General features: G+C 36.8%; 1 protein-coding gene across 1 annotated transcript; it reads right to left on the reverse strand.

The window, feature by feature from the left end:
* Nucleotides 1-3,036: 3,036 nt before the first annotated feature.
* On the reverse strand, nucleotides 3,037-6,057 carry LOC131049150 (peroxidase A2). Its single transcript, XM_057983183.1, has 4 exons — nucleotides 5,796-6,057; nucleotides 4,274-4,465; nucleotides 3,717-3,882; nucleotides 3,037-3,605 (listed from the first exon to the last, which is right to left on the reverse strand). The coding sequence occupies exons 1-4, from the start codon at nucleotides 6,000-6,002 to the stop codon at nucleotides 3,190-3,192; spliced, it is 981 nt and encodes a 326-aa protein (XP_057839166.1). The 5' UTR covers nucleotides 6,003-6,057; the 3' UTR covers nucleotides 3,037-3,189.
* Between the last annotated feature and the right edge of the window lie 15,698 nt (nucleotides 6,058-21,755).

The following is a 21,755-nucleotide window of genomic DNA, read 5'->3' on the forward strand; positions in this document are numbered from 1 at the left end:
CAGCTCCGATGTTGCTTGCAAGCTACATTTGTGTTGCGACATTTATTAACGACATGTTAATTGTGTCTTGGGAGCACTGTTTGCAACCATTTCGAATGAAAAGATGGTTATGGTGTATTGTGCAATGAGTTGATGTTATCTTAATCTACTTTTGGGAATTCATTGTTCTATGGAACAAAAGAAAGAGATTTGCATTGAGTTTGTGGACAAGAAGCAAGTCATTTCGTTTCAGGTTTAATGGTTTTCATTTGTTTATGCATATTTTCTTTGGTCTTTATGGCGAAAAACCATTAAATTGCCTCTTTGAAGTTTTGCCTCCTCTCTTTGTGCTTGAATTTATTCTGCGGTCATGTTCATCCTTTGTTTTTTCTTTTGATATTTTTTATATCTTGTGATTAACAAATTATGGCTTTAAAGGTATGCAATGATTGATTCCTTCCAAAAATGGATATAAAATTGCAAGAAAAGAGTATCCACAAGACAAGGTTCATAAAATAATATAGAAAAAGTCGTACAATAGGACATGTGGTATTAGTGAAAATGATTGCTATAAATACAACACTATTTAAAAAAAGGGTAAAAATCCAAACGTGATCTCGATTGTTTTTTTCGAATTAGGATCTCGTATCCTAAATAGGACCCCAATCACGTAATTTGTCCGTTTAATTTTTAAAAAAAATTAACAGGATCATGAATCCTAAACGGGATCCCGATTACTATTCGCGATCCCGTTTGTAAAAATTTCAAATTTCGACTCGGTTTGCCCTTTGGATTTTTCGTTGTTAAATGGCTCAGAGAGTCGGCTCTTTGCCTTGACCTAGTTTGACTTGTAACATGAAGGCCATATTAGTGTCCATACTAATTAATGACTTTGGACATATATTTGAATAGCAATTTAAAAAATAATTGAAACAATGAAAACCTGTTATAGAAAAGACTGCCTAGATTCCAAATAAGTCATTTGTTTTAAAATTGGATTAATTTTTTTATTTTTAAAATAATTTCTAATGAAAGAGATCCATAAACTTGAAATAGCAAGGTTTCTTTTTTTTTTTTAATAACTTTTTTGTTTTTAAGTTTTTTGAAAAACAAATTATATGGCATCAAATTAGAGACAATTATATACAGTTTCAAAAAAATAAAAAAATGTTAAGCTAGGTCAAGTTATGCTTGTTGTACATGAGGGTTTTTCAAAACAATAATTATGGCCAATAAAAAATTAACAAATATAAAATTCAAAAAAATATCCTCATCAAAGGTGAGTGAGTTAAAAATATTTTCCCAAAAGGATTCATAAAAAATACTCTCATTTAGGTCAAATTATACTTGTCATACACGGGCATGGTATGGTCCTAAAAAAGTGACTTTCAAACTATAGGTTTTAGAAATGCTTATTGAAACTTAATTTATATCATCTGAGTATTAAAATAAATTACATATTTTGAAACTAGACTTCAAGCACTACATTTTCTATTACTAACTTTTTCAAGATTCATTCTTTAAGTGCTTTAAATTTTTAGGTCAATCGAGACGAATTCCTCTAAACAGAGAAAACACTTCCACTTTTTGGCCAAAAAATGGACTCAACTTCTTGCACACACCCATAATAGTCCTTAATATCAAGAAAGTTCATTTTTTTCATACTTTCTTGTAAAATTTTCTCTTTTGTTTTGTAGGTGATCCTTTTGTGTATAGATAATCTTTAACTCCTACATTTTTTGTCTATCTTACTCTACCCTTGCATGGGTTGTTAATGAAGGAATTTTGTTGCCTTTTACCTAATTAAGTTATGTAAATTATTGTGTTTTAAGTTGGGTCCGCATAATAGATCCCTTATTAAATTAAAAAAAGAAATATAGAAATAAAAATATTGTTAATGACAGATGTAAAGTAGATTGTTATAAATCAAAATTTCTTATATATATACTATGATGCATATTAAATTTCAAGTAGAAGAGTTGGACCTAAAGGTGTAGTAACTGTAATCCTTTATTTGGTCTAAGATAATGCTTCATGAGCAATCAATTGGTTTCCCTTGACTCTCTTTGACAAGTCACTCTAGGCTAAGGAAGAGGCAATGGTGAGTCAATTTTCTTAATTTCCATGTAAATTTCTAAATCTAGGACACAATACTTATCCCTAAAGTAGATCGAACCTCCTTTTTTAGTTTCATATGGTTTGCTTTTACTCCTAGAGATGTTGAAATCTCTAACCTAGCCGTTTAATATGTCATTGTCCTTTGAATCCTAACAATATGTGAATTATGACACACTAGTCCCAATCCCCTCAAGGATTAGAATGGAACAATGGTTAGATAGAGTGTGCCCCCTTACATATGAACATAGACCTTTCAAGTAGCGGGAGTGGATAGATCTTGATGAGGCAAAAAATGTTCCTTTTGCTAATGTACAATTTTTGAAGTATCTTAATTTATAGATGCTTCTTTAATGTAATGACTTAATAATCATTTTATTATGCCTTAAAATTAGAATTAGAATTCTTTTTCTTTCTTTCTTTAATGAACTTATGAGTATGGCTGTGATTTTTTAAATCATATGTCTAATTCATTAAACTATTTGTTGATTTTGATTAACTATTAAGATTTATCCTTTATATATACTTTAGTTTTTTTCTAAATATATATTTTTTAATGTAATAACTTTTAAAAAATTATAACCATTCATTTAATTTTATAATATTTTTTAAAAAAATTAAAAGCTTTTGAAAATAGAATCTAAACTTTTCAATTTCAAATAAATATTTTAATTAAATGAAATTAATGGGCTAAATATGTTATTTTTAGAAGAAGAGACAACAATATTGCAAGGTGAGAACAATTTAACCCTAATCCAAATAAACCCATGACAAATATTTACATAAGATCAAAATAAATATAAGAAAAAGAATTTTAAAAGATTCGATATCAAGTTTTTACAATTCATATTGTTATTAAAATTATTTTCGATAATAAATCTTTAAATCAGATCTAAAATATTGATTAAAAAACTCAACATACAATCAAATCCAATAACATGATACAATAACACCCAAAGTCTTATGATTTCAACTGTAAAAATCTAAAATCTTGTGGATCTACTTGATTCTACTCCTCCTAGATTGACAAGAGACATTTTCTCCTTTTTAACAAAGCATTTCATGATAAGCCTTGCTTTACTTACTTCTGGGTTTCTAAGAATTCACAACCCTACAATTGGTGCGAATCTCACCAGCAGTACCAGTAAGTGGGCTTATGTTTCCCATTTTGATCATGGAATTTACAAAATCAGTAGAGAAGGTACTTGGGCTTGCACTGTAGGTGTCCACCAGAGCCTTGGTTTGAGCATTAGAACTGGAATAAAGTTCTTGATCTGACAGCAAAAGCCCATTATTGCTCTGAAGATTCTTGAAGTAGGCGTTATCAAACCAATCCCTGGATCGACGATCAAGAGACACTAACGTACTGTTATCTCCAGATGGAGGGCAAGTAACCTGAAGTGTGGCAAGCATTGTCGATTCTAGGGTTGGATCAGGGCTTCCACTGCTATTGAAGTCGAACAGCCGGTTATTGAAAGTTGCACATCGGGCACGTCCAATTGTGTGGCCTCCTATATCCACCAGACATAGTTCAGAACAGAATAGAATAGAATAGATTTAATGTTCAGCAATCGAGAGAGAATAGAATAGAAGACTTTTAATGTCTAGAGATAAAGAGAGACCTGATAAAGATACAACATCTGTGATACTGAGTCCGACATCCGCAAATTTTCTAATGATTTCAGTAAGGTTGTCGACTGGGGAGGGGATAACAAAGTTGGGTGCTGTTCCATTTACAGTTGTTGCGTCTCTTCTTCCTAAAAGAACTGACCAACTGGGACCTCCACTCTGTAAACAATTTGATGATGGATTATGGAGTATGATTGGAAACAATGATAAAATATATTTGCATGATATAATTTAGAAATTTTAAATTAATATGAATATGATGCTCTTTCTCACTTCTAAACTATCGTGAAATCTACAATTAAGAAAAGTTCAATTTTCTCCAAAGATGTCTATAAACAGACTTAGGAAGGAAAAGTTTAACAATATTATATTGAAAAAGTTACACCCAAAAAGTCCAAACAAGACACCAATTCGAAACAAAACAACATTACATAAAACCACTACGCTATTGAAACAAAATTAAACACTGTAAAAAGGAAGTAAATATTTTCAAGATATGTTGTTGAAAAGTGAGGATAAATGTTTCATCACTAGTAAACAAAGGACTTACAAAAAGCACTGAATCACGAGCAGCAATAGCGACAATGTCTGCACAGGAAACAGTTTTGCTGCAATTGTTCTCCACAGCTGTTTTGATAGTATCTATTACATCGAATCCTCGCACTGAGTTGTTATTTGGAGCTGCCGTCTTCTCTCCTGTTACTGTAGCAGTGTCGTCCAATAAAAGTGAAGCGTCACAACCCTGAGCTTACAAAACAATCAAGATTCAGTAATTTAAGACGATGTGTTTGTGTATCAACCCAACATCAATAAAACAAGCTAAATATATATATATATATATGCCACCACACCAAAGAAAAACATCAATAGATAGCCCATTAAAGAAGTTCCTGAATATCTGACCCATCTTAAGAATCCCACCCTAACCCATTTTAAGAATCTCACCCTGATAACGAAGTCATCAAGCTAACCATCCCGAAGAGAGAAGTAAATTATATGTATTAAAAATAAAAGTATTATATTATGTAAACGAAGTGGACTATAGATGATACATCTTCAAAGTCTATGTATGATCAAGTCTAAATAACAAGACAAAAATAATAAGAATAAATGATTAAGTAGTAAAAGCTATTCTAGTGTGAAGAGGATGGTATCTATGTTGAATTATAGTTCTCATGGACTAGTTAAGACTTCAACCTAGAACCTTTCATTTGTTGTTGGAATTCTCTACCAACTGAATTATTGGCTCCTCTTTGACCAACCCATTGTCGATCCAAGTGTGGCTTATTTCCAACATCCCTCTTAAATCACATTATAAGTGCTTGGACTCCTAGCTCTTTGAATGATAATCCATTGTTGTTCCAAGTGGCATACTTCCAACACCTTCCTTAAACCATACTATAGGTGCTTAGGACTCTAGCTCTTCAAGACCAACCCATTTTTGGTCCAAATGTGGTTTATGTCCAACACTCTCTTAAATCACGCTGCAAGTGTTTGGGGCTCCTAGCTCTTTGACCAACCATTGTTGGTTCCAATGGCTTATTTCCAACACCCCCTTTAGACCACACTACAAGTGCTTGGAGCTCCTAACTCTTTGACGAACCCATTGTTGGTCCAAGTGGCTTATTTCCAAAACCTTCCTTAAACCACACTACAAGTGCTTGGAGCTCCGAGCTCTTTGACCAACCCATCATTGATCCAAGTGTGACTTATTTCCAAAACCCCCCTTAAAGAACACCATAGATGCTTGAGGCTCCTAGCTTGACTCCGATATTACATGTTGAGCTAGAGCTCATATGGATCAACTAGGACTCAAACCTAGGACCTTTCATTTGACACTAAAGTGCTCTAACAACTGAATTATTAGCCCCTCTTTGACTAACCCATCATCTACGATCCATATATGACTTATTCCGAATAATATGAAAAACCATCAATAAAAGATTCCCAACCAACACTACAATATATTACATTTTTCTTATATTTTGCTCTCTACCATACTATACCAACGTATCCAATACATAAATAAAATATATACATGTATAAACATATCGATTTGTCTGTAAATTTACATTGACGAAGCAGTCATGGAAGTGCATTCGAAGAAGAGAGGCGGCCATTCTGGTTTCAGTAACGATAGCTTGCAATACAAGTCGGCGAACGATGGACTGCAAGGCAGGACACGATGTATCATAAAAGGTGGTCGTAAGCTGCGCTCCAACAGCACACATCAATACAAAACCCACCAACAAACAACTCAAAACTCTGTTTCTCCTCATTCTTCAGACGATGGAAACAACTGTATTACTGCTCTTCAGACTATTTCACTTAATAGAAGAGTTGAGTTGTTTTTATATGCTAATTTGCCTTGCAAACAACATTATATAATAGAAGGAAAGCTGAAAACAGCCCACGCATGCTCGCATTATAGATTGTGCGCTCCAGTTAAGTGGAGTTGTTTAGTTACTTTGTACAGCCCACTAATTAGCGGTAGCAAATAGGAAGCTTGAAAAACCAGTATATTTAATGAGGAGTTCATCTCAGTTACGGATCTTGAGACATAAAGCAACCGCCCCTGCAATATATTTTTGTCTCTATAGCTTGTCCAATCACATTTGGGTTATGTAGCTCATCCACCTCTATAATGTCTTGGCCATTTGAAGTTTCTAAAGTTAAAATATTTGGGTTTCTTTTTTTTAGATTGCAGGAATCGGATATAGCACTCTCCACAGTAACGTGATTGATGATATAGCACTCTCTACAGTAACGTGATTGATGATATAGCACTCTCTACAGTAACGTGATTGATGATGCTAGCGTGACATGTCTTCCTGTACCACGTGGGTTGGGGGAGACTAGACCTCGTGACCTTGTGCTTCACCACAAGAAACTTTGGCCAATCAAAATAGACCCCATCCCAATATTTGAGTTTCTTTTTAATGTTGTAATTTTATGTAATTTAATTTGGTTGTTTTCATAATTAATTAAGTTTTTATCTAGATGTACTTACTTTCCACTTATAAGAGATAAATTTGCAAACATATTATTTATATAATTATAATGGTGAAATTTGCATATTCATTTTATTTTTCATTTAATTTTGTATTCAATTTGGAGAATGTCTTAAATGTAATAACATATTGCAAGTGGTGTACTCTTGTATTTGGTTTAGCTTATAACTTAAACTCTATTCACTTTTATTTACCTTCATTTTACATCAATTTTTACATGAAGAATGTGTGGGTACTAAAGCAAAGTGTTGCAGTGTGTTCTTGAATGTCAAACATTTATACATGACCACCAAATTATAAAAAAAAAAAAAAGAGAATGAGTCAAGAAAGAAACACCTTATGTCCCCCCAATTGATAATGTGTAACTTGTAAAAGTGCAAAAGATTGACAAGAAGAAACATGTATCAGAGAAAAGCATGCCATGAGGAAGAAAATGCCAAAATAAATTTAGAACAATATGATGATATATGTTGGGAAGAAAATATTGTTTTGGAGGATGATGGTGACCTTCCTTGATTGTTTCAATGATTCATGAGCATCAATGATATTTTCAAGAATGCTTCTGGAAAATGTTGTGTATGTTTTTGTGTGAATGTTTCGAATTGCTCTCAACAATCCATTATTAGGAATTTTCCTCTTCCTGATTATGGATTATTGAGTACGATCTGAAACGTTGACACAAACAACACACACAATTTTTTTCCAAAGGCATTCTTGTAAATATGTCATGGATTGTGGAAAAACCATGCCAACTATCAATGCCATTCCTAGTTTTCACTTTGCTTTTTTCTTGCTTGCATGTATTTGTCATTTTTAATTTTCTTATGTTTGCCTTATAGTTCATGCTCATTTCACATTCTTCGTTGTGTTTCATGTTTTTCTTTCCCCTACTTGGGGGTCATTTTTCTTCTTTCTTACTTGACATGTTAGCTCTTATGTTTGTTTACATGTTTTTCATGTTTACCACTTTGGTTGATCATTTCCCAATTGTGTGATACTTGTCTAATAAATATTTATATATGATATTTATTTTCTTATAATCCTCATCGCCATCTACTTATGATTCTATGGTTCGTACAATATGATCCTTACCATCCTTGAATCGCATGTTTGTGATCCTTATCGTGCCATTATCTTATACAAAGTTGATCCTTTGGTATTATATTTCATATTTCCATTACATGTACTTGCATTATCCTATTACATTGGGAGTGGGGATTTAGCATTCCTTTCCTTATACCATTTTTCATTCACACGAGTGATTGCACTCCTAGAGCTCTATCTTACCACATTAAGGTATCATGCCTTCCCCATCCTATTCTATGCTTGTATACGTTATCACACTCCTAAGATCCACATTGAGGATTCCACATGCCTTCCCCATAGCATATGTACCTACATCATGCCTCTATGACCATATTCATTTTATTATTCTCCCATGTGAGGAGTGACCCTCTATTATTATCTCCAATTATTATGCTTTACATGTCTACCATTCAATATTTTCTTATTCACTTAGCATAGAATATCTCTTATACTTATTATATGATCATACATGATCTATGTACTTACAAGCTTACATCGACTTAGATTACAATTACTTTTTAGAGATGGTCTTTCCTCTCTAATATTATTATGTTGAGATTTCAAGAAGTGACTTACGATACACAAAGATTCCTAGAGATATCTCAATCATGACACATGGTTATGCTTGAATTGTCATACCCCATTACTCCTACCACACTATATAGTGCATCACCATATCATTTTTTGTACTTGTAAAATTTCCAAACCTTTCCATTTTTCTCACTGGATTACATTTTCCTAAACAATTAACTTGCAAATTTGTAATGTATGCCTACTTTGCATGTGCACATATATTTAAAAATTTGTAAACTATTAAATTATAAACAAACTCTAAAAATCTAAAAATCATTTTTATATCGCTTGAAATAAACTTCTAATTACTCAAGATCAACCCTCATATAAATTTTAAAACAATCAACGCATCAAAATGCAACAAATTCTATCTCTCTCTATACATAACTAAATACACTTATTTATTTTTATAAAAAATTAAATTTAAACATTCACAACCCTTTTTCATTAATTAAATCTAAATTAACTTGTACTCATTGTATGCATTTGTTTTAATTAAAGTTGATTTCTATAAAAGAGATTTTATTCCTTACAAATTTAACAGATTAACAAACTTGAATGGTTGATTAGACATTTGATTAGAAGGAAACAATGACATTTTCCAATATTAAATTCATATTACAGTAAAAACTAAATTCCAAATTTATTCTCATCAGTACCTAGTTGTCGTTTTGCCTTTTCATCTATAAACGCAACTTGTGAACCAAACGTTCAAATAACTTGTCAAATAGCAATGATAAAACAAATATAATAGTTTAAGGGGACATACTTTATTCCTGCCTTCACCTAATTTACTTGGCGTGCGTGCTACTTTTGTCTTGGGACTTGGCCTATTGTTTGTTTACATTGAACTAGTGTTGTCCTCCATATAATACTTCATTTAAAATAGGCCGGTTAACACATAGTCTAGGTTTTATGAACAAATATTATTGTAAATTTGAAATATAGTAGTTTCAAGGATATAGTTTTAAAAAAAATATTAAAATTGGATAATTATTAATATATATATCAATTTCAATTTTATATATCTAATATTCATGAATTTTTTTTCAAATGAAAAAAGATGGGGCACACTAAAATATAACATAAGAAAATAAATACTAATCAACACGAATTACTTATGATACTTGAGAGCGAATACCGATCAACATAAATTATACATGACACTTGGGAGCGATATCATGTTGGATCCATGTATCTAGTAATCGTTAACAAAGCAAAAATCTTGCTATTTTAGTTCAAGTGATTTTTTTTTACTAGATGCTAGTAGTCTTGAAAGAAGGGGCTGCTCCAAATCTCCAAAGTTGAAATCCAAACAAGAGTCTACAATTTTACCATTAACCATGAACTCATGCATTACCCTTGTAGTCACACAAATCTGTCCAGCTTAATTAAATAAATAAACGCTATTTATTTGATTAAAAAATCCACTAGCCATGAATTAATTAAATTAATATTTAATTAATTCATCCCCAAACATTTTTCTATTAATTAAATAAATTATTCAATTTATTTTAATTAATTCATTAAATCAAATTCCAATCAATTAAATAAATAAAATCTATTAATTTAATTAAAATCCCCTTTTTCCTCTTTTAAATAAATTAAATAAAATATTTATTTAAATCATTATCCCCCCCACTTGCATTTTCCTACAAATGCAACTTGCACACATTTATTGGAATAAATGAATTTTTATTTTAATAAAATCCTATTTTCCCTCACCCCCCAAATCCACTTGCAAAAATCTAATCCCCTTCTAGATTCTTCTAACCCCTTCCTAATTAGCCTAATCCATCCCCTAATTATTGTCACATTCCTAAGCAAAATGGAGTCACTTCTTAAAGACTCCAAAGTCTTTGAAAATCTTTTAATGCTTTGTGTGTTCAACAAATTAACCCCCAAAGTCCTCCAAGACCACTAATGGCTCTTACATGACCATTTATGGCTCTTACATAACCATTTATGGTTATTTCAAACTTTTCCCCCCAAACATTTATTGTTTTGACCATATTCATCCATTTCACATTTGCACAAGAGTTTATCCATTGGATAAAAGCTTTATTCTTTGAATAAAGAGTTTATTCATTCAACCAACCTTGACTTTAACTCCCAAAGTCATGTCAAGCATTTAATGCTTATTCCCTCCCCTCTCAACCTATCTCACATTGACACTTGTCATCCTGGGATTGGGTTGAAAGCCCTCACATGGATTTGAAATCATTCAATTCTGACCCTTGTTGAGATTGCTCAATCTCAACCATCCATTGCTTCATTTTTCCTATAAATAGAGCCCATTTCTTCATAATCCAGATCTTGAAAACTTGTATGCATTTAAGCTATAAGCATTTTAAGAGACCATTTTAGCATAATCAACTAATATCTTGTCATTTTGGATAAAATAAATCATTTTTAGTATCAATAGCATAGTATTAGCTTTTCATTTCACATTTGGAGCACAATACTACAATCTCAATCCTCCATAAGCATCCATAGTGCAAAAAGCTGTTGAGAGCTACACTATTTTGGAACTTGGAGAGGAGAGGAACAAGGGAGAAAGAGCTAAGAGCATGTTAGGAGGTATTTGGAGATGTCTCATCATATTTGCTTCTTTAGTTAAATGTGCTTTCATGTTTTTAGTGTCTCTCTTGATATGTTTGTTCAGATTAGTTTTTGATTGACTAACACTAATGATTTTCTTGTGTCTTTTATGTTATTTATCTTAGACTAACCTTGTCCACTTTGCAGGGCATCATTTGGTGAACCCGACGTGAATCGAAACACCAAAAATATCATTTTTTTTAGCAAACTAACATGTATGAATGTTGAAAGTGTCACACAGGTTGCGCTTAGGCGCTATTGAACACGTTCTAGCACTATCAACACTTATGTTTTTAGCGCTATTGTTCTTACAATAGCGCTATTGTCCAAATTTCAGCGCTTTTGGACTTGTTTTGGCGCGTTTGTCGTTATTTTGGCGCTATTGCAATCTTTCAGCGCTTTTGCCTCTCTGTCTTTCTCATTCTTTCAGCGCTTTTGTGTTAAATAGTGCCTCTGTTCAAACACAGACTAGTGCTATTGCAACAGAATGTCGTAAAAATCACCTTGTAACCAAAAAAAGTGGAAATTTTAGGGTTGTGGAAGCCCCCCTTGGACATCGATTTTACTAACACATTGTTGTTTGTGCAGGTTAAAACTCACCATTAAAAATCACAAACTTGTCTTTTGGTGCATTAAAACTTTTTTTTTTTTTAAAACTTGAAAAAAAAAAATTTCATTGCTTTCTAGTTAGGATCACTTGTCTTTTGGTGCTTAAAATCAACAAACAAATTTGATTTCCTTGCATCAAACTAAAAAGATTTACAATCCACACTTCCAATTTTGGTGCACATAAAATACACAATCCATTTGTTTTGATTTTTGCAAACAAATTTTACTTCAAGCAAACATGTTTTTCATCAAGTTGACCAGGATTTCCAAATTCTAGATTACAAAACACATTGCCTTTGAAGGTTAAAAATAACACCATGACTGTTGGAGCAACATCTCCAAATAGTTAGATCACATTGCAATGGTGGATTAAAAAGAACAAGTGTCTTTCGTGCTTGGCACACTTGTGCAAAAAGTCAGTCGAGTGGTCCTACCTCTAACACACACTATCCTCTCCCTTGGCTTTCGTGGTCCTCGGTGCAAGAGAAAAGTGTTAGTAACACTCAAATTTTATCTTTTTAAGAGAGGCCTGCCAAGGGATCGATACTCTTGGGAACGACCTCGAGCGGTAAATCCTTCGAGCCGCTATAGAAATCAGGTGAGAGCGAAAGTTGTAGCCTTCGGTATAGTTGTTCCTACAGTGTAACTGGCCGAAAGGACAAATGGGCCCCACCACCAGTTACAAGGCTCTTAAGTGAGTCACTGCAGAATGAACTTATGTCTAAAAACATTGAACATGACTAAACACCTTTAAGTAGTAGCCCACCCGTTCTATTGATTGAGGATATTTGCGATATAATTTAGTGCACGAGCATAGATGGTTTTGCTCCCAAGATACTCACCATACATATTTCCATGAGTAGAAACATAGCTTTTTGAAAAGTCACTTGTGGCTTGATAAAAGTGGTGACTCCCCCATCATAGGGATCATCTATTTGTTATGCTCGTGCAAGACTTAGTATATCACATCCTTACCTGCCACGGCGGGATTCATAAGGTATGTAGTACCAAAGTCGAAGAAATATATGTGGGCTAAATTTATCACAACTGGCCATTTGACCTTAGGGATAAAAAGTGTTTGAAGTGTGTTCGTTTTAAAGACCAAGTGCAAATTGAGCCGACTTCAGGCTTTGGAAATACACCTTAAAATACATCTAAAGGAAGGGTCATATACAAGTCCAAGGATTGGGTTGATCTAGACCCATACTCATTTGTGCCTTTGAGGCTACATTCTTGTGTTTATGTGCTTGCTTTGTTTTCTTGTCAAAGAAACATCAAAAGAAGATCACTTCCAAAAACAAAGTATTCATCCAACCAAACATCTTTCAAAACAACCAAAAATACCAAAAACAAAGTGCAAACAACAAAGAGTCAAAATTTTATACCATTCTTCACATCTTGCGAAAGAAGAAGCGTCATCAAAATATCAACTTGAAAAGAAGACCATTAAGCTCAAAGGCTTTGATCAAAAGGAGGAAATTCTTCTATATAAATAGACAAATCTTTGTCTCCCATAGAGTTTTTCTGTGACACATGCGTCTCTACCTTCAAGGCAAAACAAACGAATTTGATTCAGAGACATTAAACCGTAGAGCTTTTATGCAATATAGAGCTCTAAGTTATCACAAAAACCAAGGAGGTAAGATTAATCCCAACTTTTTCCCAAACGTCTGTATCACATACAACACAGCTCAAGAAGTGCCACCAACGCCCGAAAGGGAAGAGGTAGAAATTGTTCCATTTGTGACACAAAGTTTTTATTGAAGTTAAAAACATTTCATCCATCATCATATTCATACATCATCACTTCATCATCAATTCATTCCAAACTCTCAAAACATTAAGAGGTTCTTGTCCCAAGTTCTCTTTTAGATATTGCTTGAAATAAAAAACATCACATCACTTTTTAGATTGTTTCTACATCTAGGATAAGCTCATCCTAAGAGACACATCTACGCAGGTTAAAACTAGTTCATGAGTGAATCCTCTCATTACTAGGTAGTTCAATCTGTAACACATCTCAGATTTCTCTACACCTTATCACATCAAAATCTTATCAAACAAGCAAGCAATTCAAAAAAGGAATTTCGGTTACATCTACCTTAAAAGTGCTAGAGATCCACATGCAACACAATTCACCAACCATCAATCTTTCATTTCATCAAAAACTCATCATCATTTTCACACAACTTCAACAAAAGCTTGTAAACAAAATGGCCCAAACCCGATCACAGTCAAGGCAACGAGAAATAGAAATAGAAGAAGAAGAAGAAGAAGAAAATCTCAATGAATTTCAAGAAGAACTTGGAGGAAATGCGAATGACGAAAACCCAAGTACTCCCACTCCTGCAACAATAGAAAGAGCTCAGCATAACCCTCTCTTTAATAGACTGTTTGACGAAATACTCAGGAGCAATGCGGATGCTCACTTCTTAAAACTCGCTCAAGAAGGAGCAAAACTCCCCTCTGACTTTGATCTTGCCCAATTAAGACAAGCATCAGAAAGACAAAGTCGTCATGAAGAGGAAAGAGGTAGAGATCCCATCAGATATAACATTCCTCGAGTTAACCCACCACCTCCTCCTCCAAATGAAATGGAGATGTTGCGGCAACAAGTCGAGAATCTCGCCCAACAACTTCATAGCAGTGTCAAGACTAACCAATTCTCACTCAATGACATTTGTCCCTATCCTTTTGATAGGAATCTTTATATGCCACCCTTTCCATGAGGATTCGAAACACCCAAATTCGAAAAATATAGAGGAAAGGGAGATCCCCGTGATCATGTCAGAGAATTTCATTATGCTTGTCTTGAAGTGGCATATGAAGACACTTACCTAATGCGCCTTTTTCCCCAAAGCTTGGGAGGAACAACCACATCATGGTTTTCCCGACTACCAAGTGGCATTAAAACATTTGAGGAACTCATCCAAAAGTTTCTAGCTCATTACTCTCATAACATTGAACGCGACATTACCATGGCTGATCTATGCAACACTAAACAAAAACCAGGTGAACTATTCTCAGTATTCCTGCAACGATGGCGCCAAATGTCTAGCAGACGTTCTCTTCAGTTACCTGAATGAGAGCTAGTGGAAATATTCATTTCCAACTTAAACGAAGAAATGGAGTTTCACCTGGATGTCAAAGACACAGACTCTTTTAATGATATGATCACCAAGGGTTTGAAATGTGAAAGGGCACTTATCAAGAAAGGACTCATCAAAATCTTTAATGAACCAAAAGATGGTCCTCGCCCATGCTTCAATAGCGATAAACCAAACTTCTGGAATAAAAACAAGAATATCGTCAACGATGGGGTTGTGGATGCCCGGACTATCCAAAATGCACAACCTGTGGTTCGGTTTGTGGGACAAAATCCTCCACCTCAGAACAACACAAATGTTCCTTCCAATCAAGGTCGCATCACCTCTCATGATGAACCAAGACCTCGTCAGCAAAAACAGAAACGAACATACACTCCCTTAGGGGAACCCATTGAAACAGTATTGCGACAACTCATTTCTCAAAATTTGGTCACTCTACCTAAACTATCAAACTATGAGCCTCAGGTCAAACCGGCATGGTGGAGAGATACTAAACACTGTGAATTCCATCAAGGGAGGGGACACAAGACAAGTAATTGTCACCGATTAAAAGATCTTATTCAGGATCTTATTGACCAAGGAGAAATTGAAATTGAAGGACATGACCCAAAAACAACAAATAAAGATCATCTAATGTTCAAAAATCCACTTCCATCACAAGATCAAAGGGGTCCTTCCACTTCCAGGCGAGGCACTGATACCACTGATTAACACAAGCTGCGTATAATTACACCGTAAATCACCTATATGATGCCAGTGAACAAATTGCAACAATAACCTTCAAAAATCCCAACTCAAATTGCAATGTTGTTACACGTCGCAGCAAAGTTACCATAAAGGCAGCTCCACAAGGCACCACCTCCATCCCAAAGCAATACAATCTTGTGGAATAATTAGACAAAACGTCTGCGCTTATATCCATTTTAGAGCTATTGCGCCTATCGCCCTCTCATAAAACTATCTTGGATCAAGCACTCCAAGAGGCGTCAGTCCCTGCAAATCTGAATACAGACCAATTTCAAGCCATGGTTGGAAGTCTAAAGTCATCACCTTGTCTCACTTTTTTCGAAAGTGACAACTCTTCCTTCCAGTAACCTCATAACGCCTCACTCCACATCGAGGGATTTATTAACCACCATAGGATCAAACGAGTCTTGATAGATAATGGAGCAGGCCTAAATATTTGTACACTACAATTGGTCACAGCATTAGGATATGCGGTAGAATCAGTGGATCCTCGTAAGAAGATCACAATCAAAGCCTATGACGATGCAGAGCGTTCTTCCAAAGGAGCTGTGGTACTACCAATCCGAGTGGGCCCTGTGGTAAAGCACATCATCTGTCAGGTTCTAGACCTTCCTCTGCCATATAATTTATTGTTAGGGAGACCCTGGATACATGCCATGCAAGCCGTTCCATCTACCTACCATCAATGTATCAAGTTCCCACATAACGGTGTAGAGATCACAATCCTGGGCGATGCAAATGCCTTTGCATATTTCCATAATATCAGCCATCAACCAGAGATTACCGTTCATAATAATAGAGAAGCCATTTCCTCCACATCATATATAAGTCTCGCCTCTCCTTTGCATATTGCCATAATATCAGCCATCAACCAGAGATTACCGTTCATAATAATAGAGAAGCCATTTCCTCCACATCATATATAAGTCTCGCCTCTCTTACCAGTTCGAACACCACTATACCAAATCAAGAAAAGCTTAAGATGAAGATAGCAGAGGAAGGTCCTGGGGAATACAACTTGAATCAACTCTTTTGTGTGGGACAAATGCCCACTTCTCCTAGAACACATGGTAAACCACAGCAGTTACTCCAACAACCACTGGTCATGCCAGCATGTGCTTTAACACCTTTCATCCCTAGAAAGAGTCAAGAAGAAGAAACCCAGGATGAGGACTTAGCGGACTGGATCTATAAAGATCCCATCACCACTGATATACCGCAAGTTAAACTTCCTATAGATCAGTATGGCAAAGGCCTCCTCATTATGCAAAGAATGGGGTATGATGGTCAGAGTGCTTTGGGATATTGCAAACAAGGATGACATGAACCTCTACTACCAGAATTAAAGCCCAAAGGTAATACAGGCCTAGGCTTTGAAAAAGAGATCTTTCCTAAATTAAAATTCAAAGGAAAACCCAGCAAACCATTATGTCAGCCTATTGCAAAGAGGACACCTTTCATTATCAAAGCAGCATCAAGCACCATCCCAACTGCCCCACCGAGGCTCAAAACCCCAACACAACCATCACCAATGCCACTCATCCCACCAAACGAACTCATAATCCCATCAGCAGCACCATTAGCAGCAGCAACTGTATCAGAACCCGCAGTAGCATCTATGGCACCAGCAGTTCCAGGAAAAACCACTAAGTCAATATTATGGATACTCCCTGTACCAGATTCCCTGATCCCCATCAACCTTCCTGCAGCACCAATCACTACAAAGGTACATCAACCAATCACACCTGCAGTATTTAACTCCAAGGACATCCCAGTATGGTATAGTAATCGGATGGTGGAAAGTGACTCAGAGACCGACTCACATGAGTGGGAATTTGATTCTGTACAGCTTAACACTTCAGATGAGGAAGATGCACCACCACCTCCACCACGCAAAGACATCCTTGTTTATGGAGAAGCACAGATAAAAACCACTTGGGTTCCTGAACTGGAAACATCTTCCACAGACCCTACGTCTCATCCTACACCTGATTCTGACAGGGAGAGTACCATTAATGACCTTCACCATAACATCTTAACCCTCACTGATACATCTAACGCACTTAACCTAATCGATGAAGTAATGCCCATTATCCACCCTGAACTCATCGAATGGAACCAACCAAATCCCCCATGTCTTGGCCTCTTCCAAAACGATGAGGCCATCATTGACTTTTTGGAATTAAGGGATACCCTGCCAAGTGGGGATCACAAAGCTGGATTTGCCATATAACTAAATAGCGCAGCATACTTCGGGGCAGATGCCAAACCTTTCAGCTGCAAAAATATAACAATAAAACATGGATCTTCCAGTGAAAACCACACTATGGCACTGTTTGATCCGACAAAAGTAAAAAGAAAGAGCGTATCCAATGGTGAAAACCTCTCTGAGGCGCCTGAGGATGAAGGGTTTGACATTCTCCCTGCTAATGCACAACAGGAACGATCAACGATTCTCATCGAGGCAACCAAAGAATACAATGTGGGGACTCCTAAAAATCCTCATCTCATACATCTAGCATCTCTTCTCACTCCAGAGGAATAGCCTAAGTTTATAGAGTTCTTCTAGAAGCGCCAGATCAACTTTGCATGGTCATATGCAGACATGCCTGGGCTTGATCCTGATTTAGTCATGCATCACCTTACCGTAGCAGAAGGAGCCAAACCTATCAAGCAAAAGCTTTGTAAGATGCATCCTCAAATTGCAGTACTAGTCAAAACAGAACTCAAGAAACTCCTAGATGTTGGTTTCATTAGACCAATTAATTTTGCAGAATGGATCTCCAATATTGTGCCTGTCGGCAAACCAAAAGGGGGCATCCGCATTTGTACTGACTTCAGAGATCTGAATAGGGCCTGTCCTAAGGATGAATTCCCCCTTCCAAATATCGACATCATAGTGGATCTAACAGCAGGACATGCCATGCTTTCACTCATGGATGGCTTTTCAGGATACAATCAGATAAAGATCGCACCAGAAGATCAACATAAGACAGCCTTCACATGTCCATGGGGCACATATTGCTGGAATGTAATGCCTTTTGGTCTCAAGAATGCAGGAGCAACCTATCAAAGAGCAATGACCACCATCTTCCATGACATGATGCATACTATGATGGAAGATTATGTGGATGACTTACTAGCAAAATCACTCACCAGAGAAGGGCATCTCCACATCTTAGATAAAATCTTTGATAGACTGGAACAATACCATGTTCGACTCAACCCAAAGAAATGTGTCTTTGGAGTAACCTTCGAGAAACTTCTGGGATACATCGTCTCAAGCAAAGGTATTGAGGTCGATCCAGCAAAGGTAAAAGCAATCATGGATATGCCACCACCAAAGAATATCAGTCAGCTAAGGACACTACAAGGACGGCTTCAATCCATCCGAAGATTCATTGCACAATTGGCTGATAAGTGTCACCCATTCACACACCTGCTACACAAAAACATCCACTTTCAGTGGGATGCCCGATGCCAACAAGCATTTCAGACGCTTAAAGACTATCTCATGAATCCACCATTGCTGATGCCACCAGATCCAAGTAGACCGTTGTTACTCTATATCTCAGCAACAAGTACAACATTGGGTGTACTACTGGCACAACATAATGCAGAAGGGAAAGAGTGTGATGTTTACTACATCTCTCGCACACTGGTGGGCTATGAACTCAATTATACACCTATTGAGCGAGCTTGCCTGGCAGTAATCCTGGCAGCCACTAAACTGAGGCACTATCTGTTAACCCACAAAGTACAACTCATTGCAAAGATTGATCCACTCAAGTATTTACTCAGCAAAGCAGCATTGACAGGTCGCTTGGCCAAATGGGTAATGATTCTAAGTGAATTTGACATCGAGTATGTAGACCGTAAAGCTATCAAAGGGCAGGTTATTGCAGATCAGTTGGCTGATGTACCTCTCATAGGTGATCATCCTCTCATTTCTAATTTTCCAGACGAAGAGATATTCATGATCACAACAACACAACCATGGAAACTTTACTTTGATGGTTCGTACACTAGGCATGGCTCGGGGGTAGGCATTTTGTTTATCACACCCCAAGGTGACAGCATCCCGAAGTCTTACAGACTCACATTTCCATGCACCAACAACATCGCAGAGTATGAGGCCTTGATCACAGGACTCAGGTTAGTCGTACAATGGAAATTACAAGAACTACAAGTATATGGCGACCCCCAACTGGTCATTCGACAAGCAACCGATGAATATCAGACTAAAGATGATAAACTCATGCCATATAAGCAAATGGTGGACACTCTAAAGACATCATTTACTACTATCACTTTTGAGAAGATACCAAGAGATCAAAATCAAGCTACTGACGCTATGGCTACCATCGCATCTCTCCTAGATCTTCCACATAATTCAACACGCTATGAGTTCTTGGTAGAACAACTTTGGATCCCCACTTATGATATCCCCGAATCTGAGATGATATGTCACCTTGTCGGTTCTGAATCCCCATGGTACGGTGAATTCTACACCTATCTCTGTTATCACACCCTTCCTCCCAACCAATCGAATAACCAACGTAAAACCTTCATTCGCCAAACTGCTCGATATACCATTATTGCTGAAACCTTATACCACCGCAGTCTTGATGGTACTCTCCTTCGATGTCTGGAACAAGATGAGATAACAAAGGCTTTGGAAGAAGTCCGTGAGGGAATTTGTGGGACTCATTCAAGTGGTCCATCACTCGCCAAGAAACTCCTGCGCAATGGATACTATTGGCCATCTATGGAAAAGGATTCCTACTACTTTGTCAGAAAATGCAAGAAATGTCAAGTTCATGGCGACCTGATACATGCACCAGCCCAGGAACTGCAACCAATCACAACACCATGGCCTTTTTGTCAATGGGGCCTTGACCTTGTGGGTAAGATTCATCCATCTTCATCCAATGGCCATAAATTCATTATTACCGCCACCGAATATTTCACAAAGTGGATCGAAGCTGTTCCACTTACCCAAGTCACCGGCAAGCAGATCGCCTCATTCATCCTCAACTACATCATCTGCCGGTATGGTGTACCCATGTCCATCATCACAGATAACGGTCTTCCTTTCAAAAATCAGGATGTTCGTGAACTTTGTGAGAAATTTCATATCCAACACCGCTTTTCCACTCCCTACTACCCACAAGGCAATGGTCAGGCTGAAGCATCGAATAAAAACATATTGCGGATCCTAAAGAAGATAGTTAATGATGTTGGTCGTGACTGGCATGTTCAACTAAATCCAGCACTATGGGCATATCGAACTAGCATTCGAACCCATACAGGTGCAACTCCCTACTCATTGGTCTATGGTGCAGAAGCTATCTTGCCTATTGAGGTTGAGATACCATCATTACGGGTTTCCTTGCACAATCTCATCGATGATGAAGCATACAGAGTCTCACGCCTCCAAGACTTAGAATTACTAGATGAGAAGCGACAAGCTGCGTACAACCACCTCAAAGCCTATCAGCAGCGCATGAGCAGAAGCTACAATCACCGAGTTAGACCTCGTACATTTGAGGTAGGTGATCTTGTTCTACGAGAGAATCCTCGCAACCAACCAAACAGAGAACATCAGGGCAAGTTTGAATCAAACTGGCTGGGCCCATATGTTGTCACTACTGTGTTCGGGTCCAGGGCATATCAGTTGGCTACATCAGAAGGAGAACCGCTTGCAGATCCAATCAACAACATGCACCTAAAACAGTTTTATACCTAAGCTGTACAGAGCATCAGGCTCCCCTGCATACCAGAAAATACCAAAAACATTCAGAAAAATGTCTTGAAGAAATACAAAAACATTCAAAAAAGTAAAGAAAAATCATGCATCCAAACGGTGAACAACCACTCCGGTGGCACCTTGGGTAAGTGCGATGGTAAAAACCTGGAAAACAGGTGCCACTCGTAAAGACAATGGCTCCAGTATCTTTCAGATTTGTTGCAATAACATTCATGCATCCACATATCCATCCATCTGTAGCGTCCTAAAATTGTGACACTTGCAATTTCGACCGCATTTGGGTCTTCACGATGGCGACGCAACACTGAACCTGAATGGAGACCCCGAAACTTGCTCACGACACCAAAAACTGCATTTTTCCAGCACCCTGGCCTGATCCTCCTTGCACCCCGTTGTCCCGGGAGGTGGGACCAGAGCACCCAGCGCCCTGGTCCCTGGCCCTATTTTGGGCCCGGTCTCCTATGGGACTTCGGGCCTTTTTGTTTGCAAATTGGAAAATAACATTTCCTGGTCAGCCTAAGGTCGGGA

This window comes from Cryptomeria japonica, chromosome 2, assembly GCF_030272615.1.
Source record: "Cryptomeria japonica chromosome 2, Sugi_1.0, whole genome shotgun sequence".
In the NCBI taxonomy this organism is placed as follows: Eukaryota; Viridiplantae; Streptophyta; class Pinopsida; order Cupressales; family Cupressaceae; genus Cryptomeria; species Cryptomeria japonica.

Bases quoted from the DNA above. Each gene is read 5' to 3' on its own strand.
- LOC131049150 (XM_057983183.1), bottom strand. From the start codon at position 6,002: ATGAGGAGAAACAGAGTTTTGAGTTGTTTGTTGGTGGGTTTTGTATTG. The intron at 3,883-4,273 runs GTAAGTCCTTTG...AATTGTTTACAG, and splicing joins CTCGTGATTCAGTGCTTTTT to AGTGGAGGTCCCAGTTGGTC. The intron at 3,606-3,716 runs GTCTCTCTTTAT...TGGTGGATATAG, and splicing joins AGATGTTGTATCTTTATCAG to GAGGCCACACAATTGGACGT.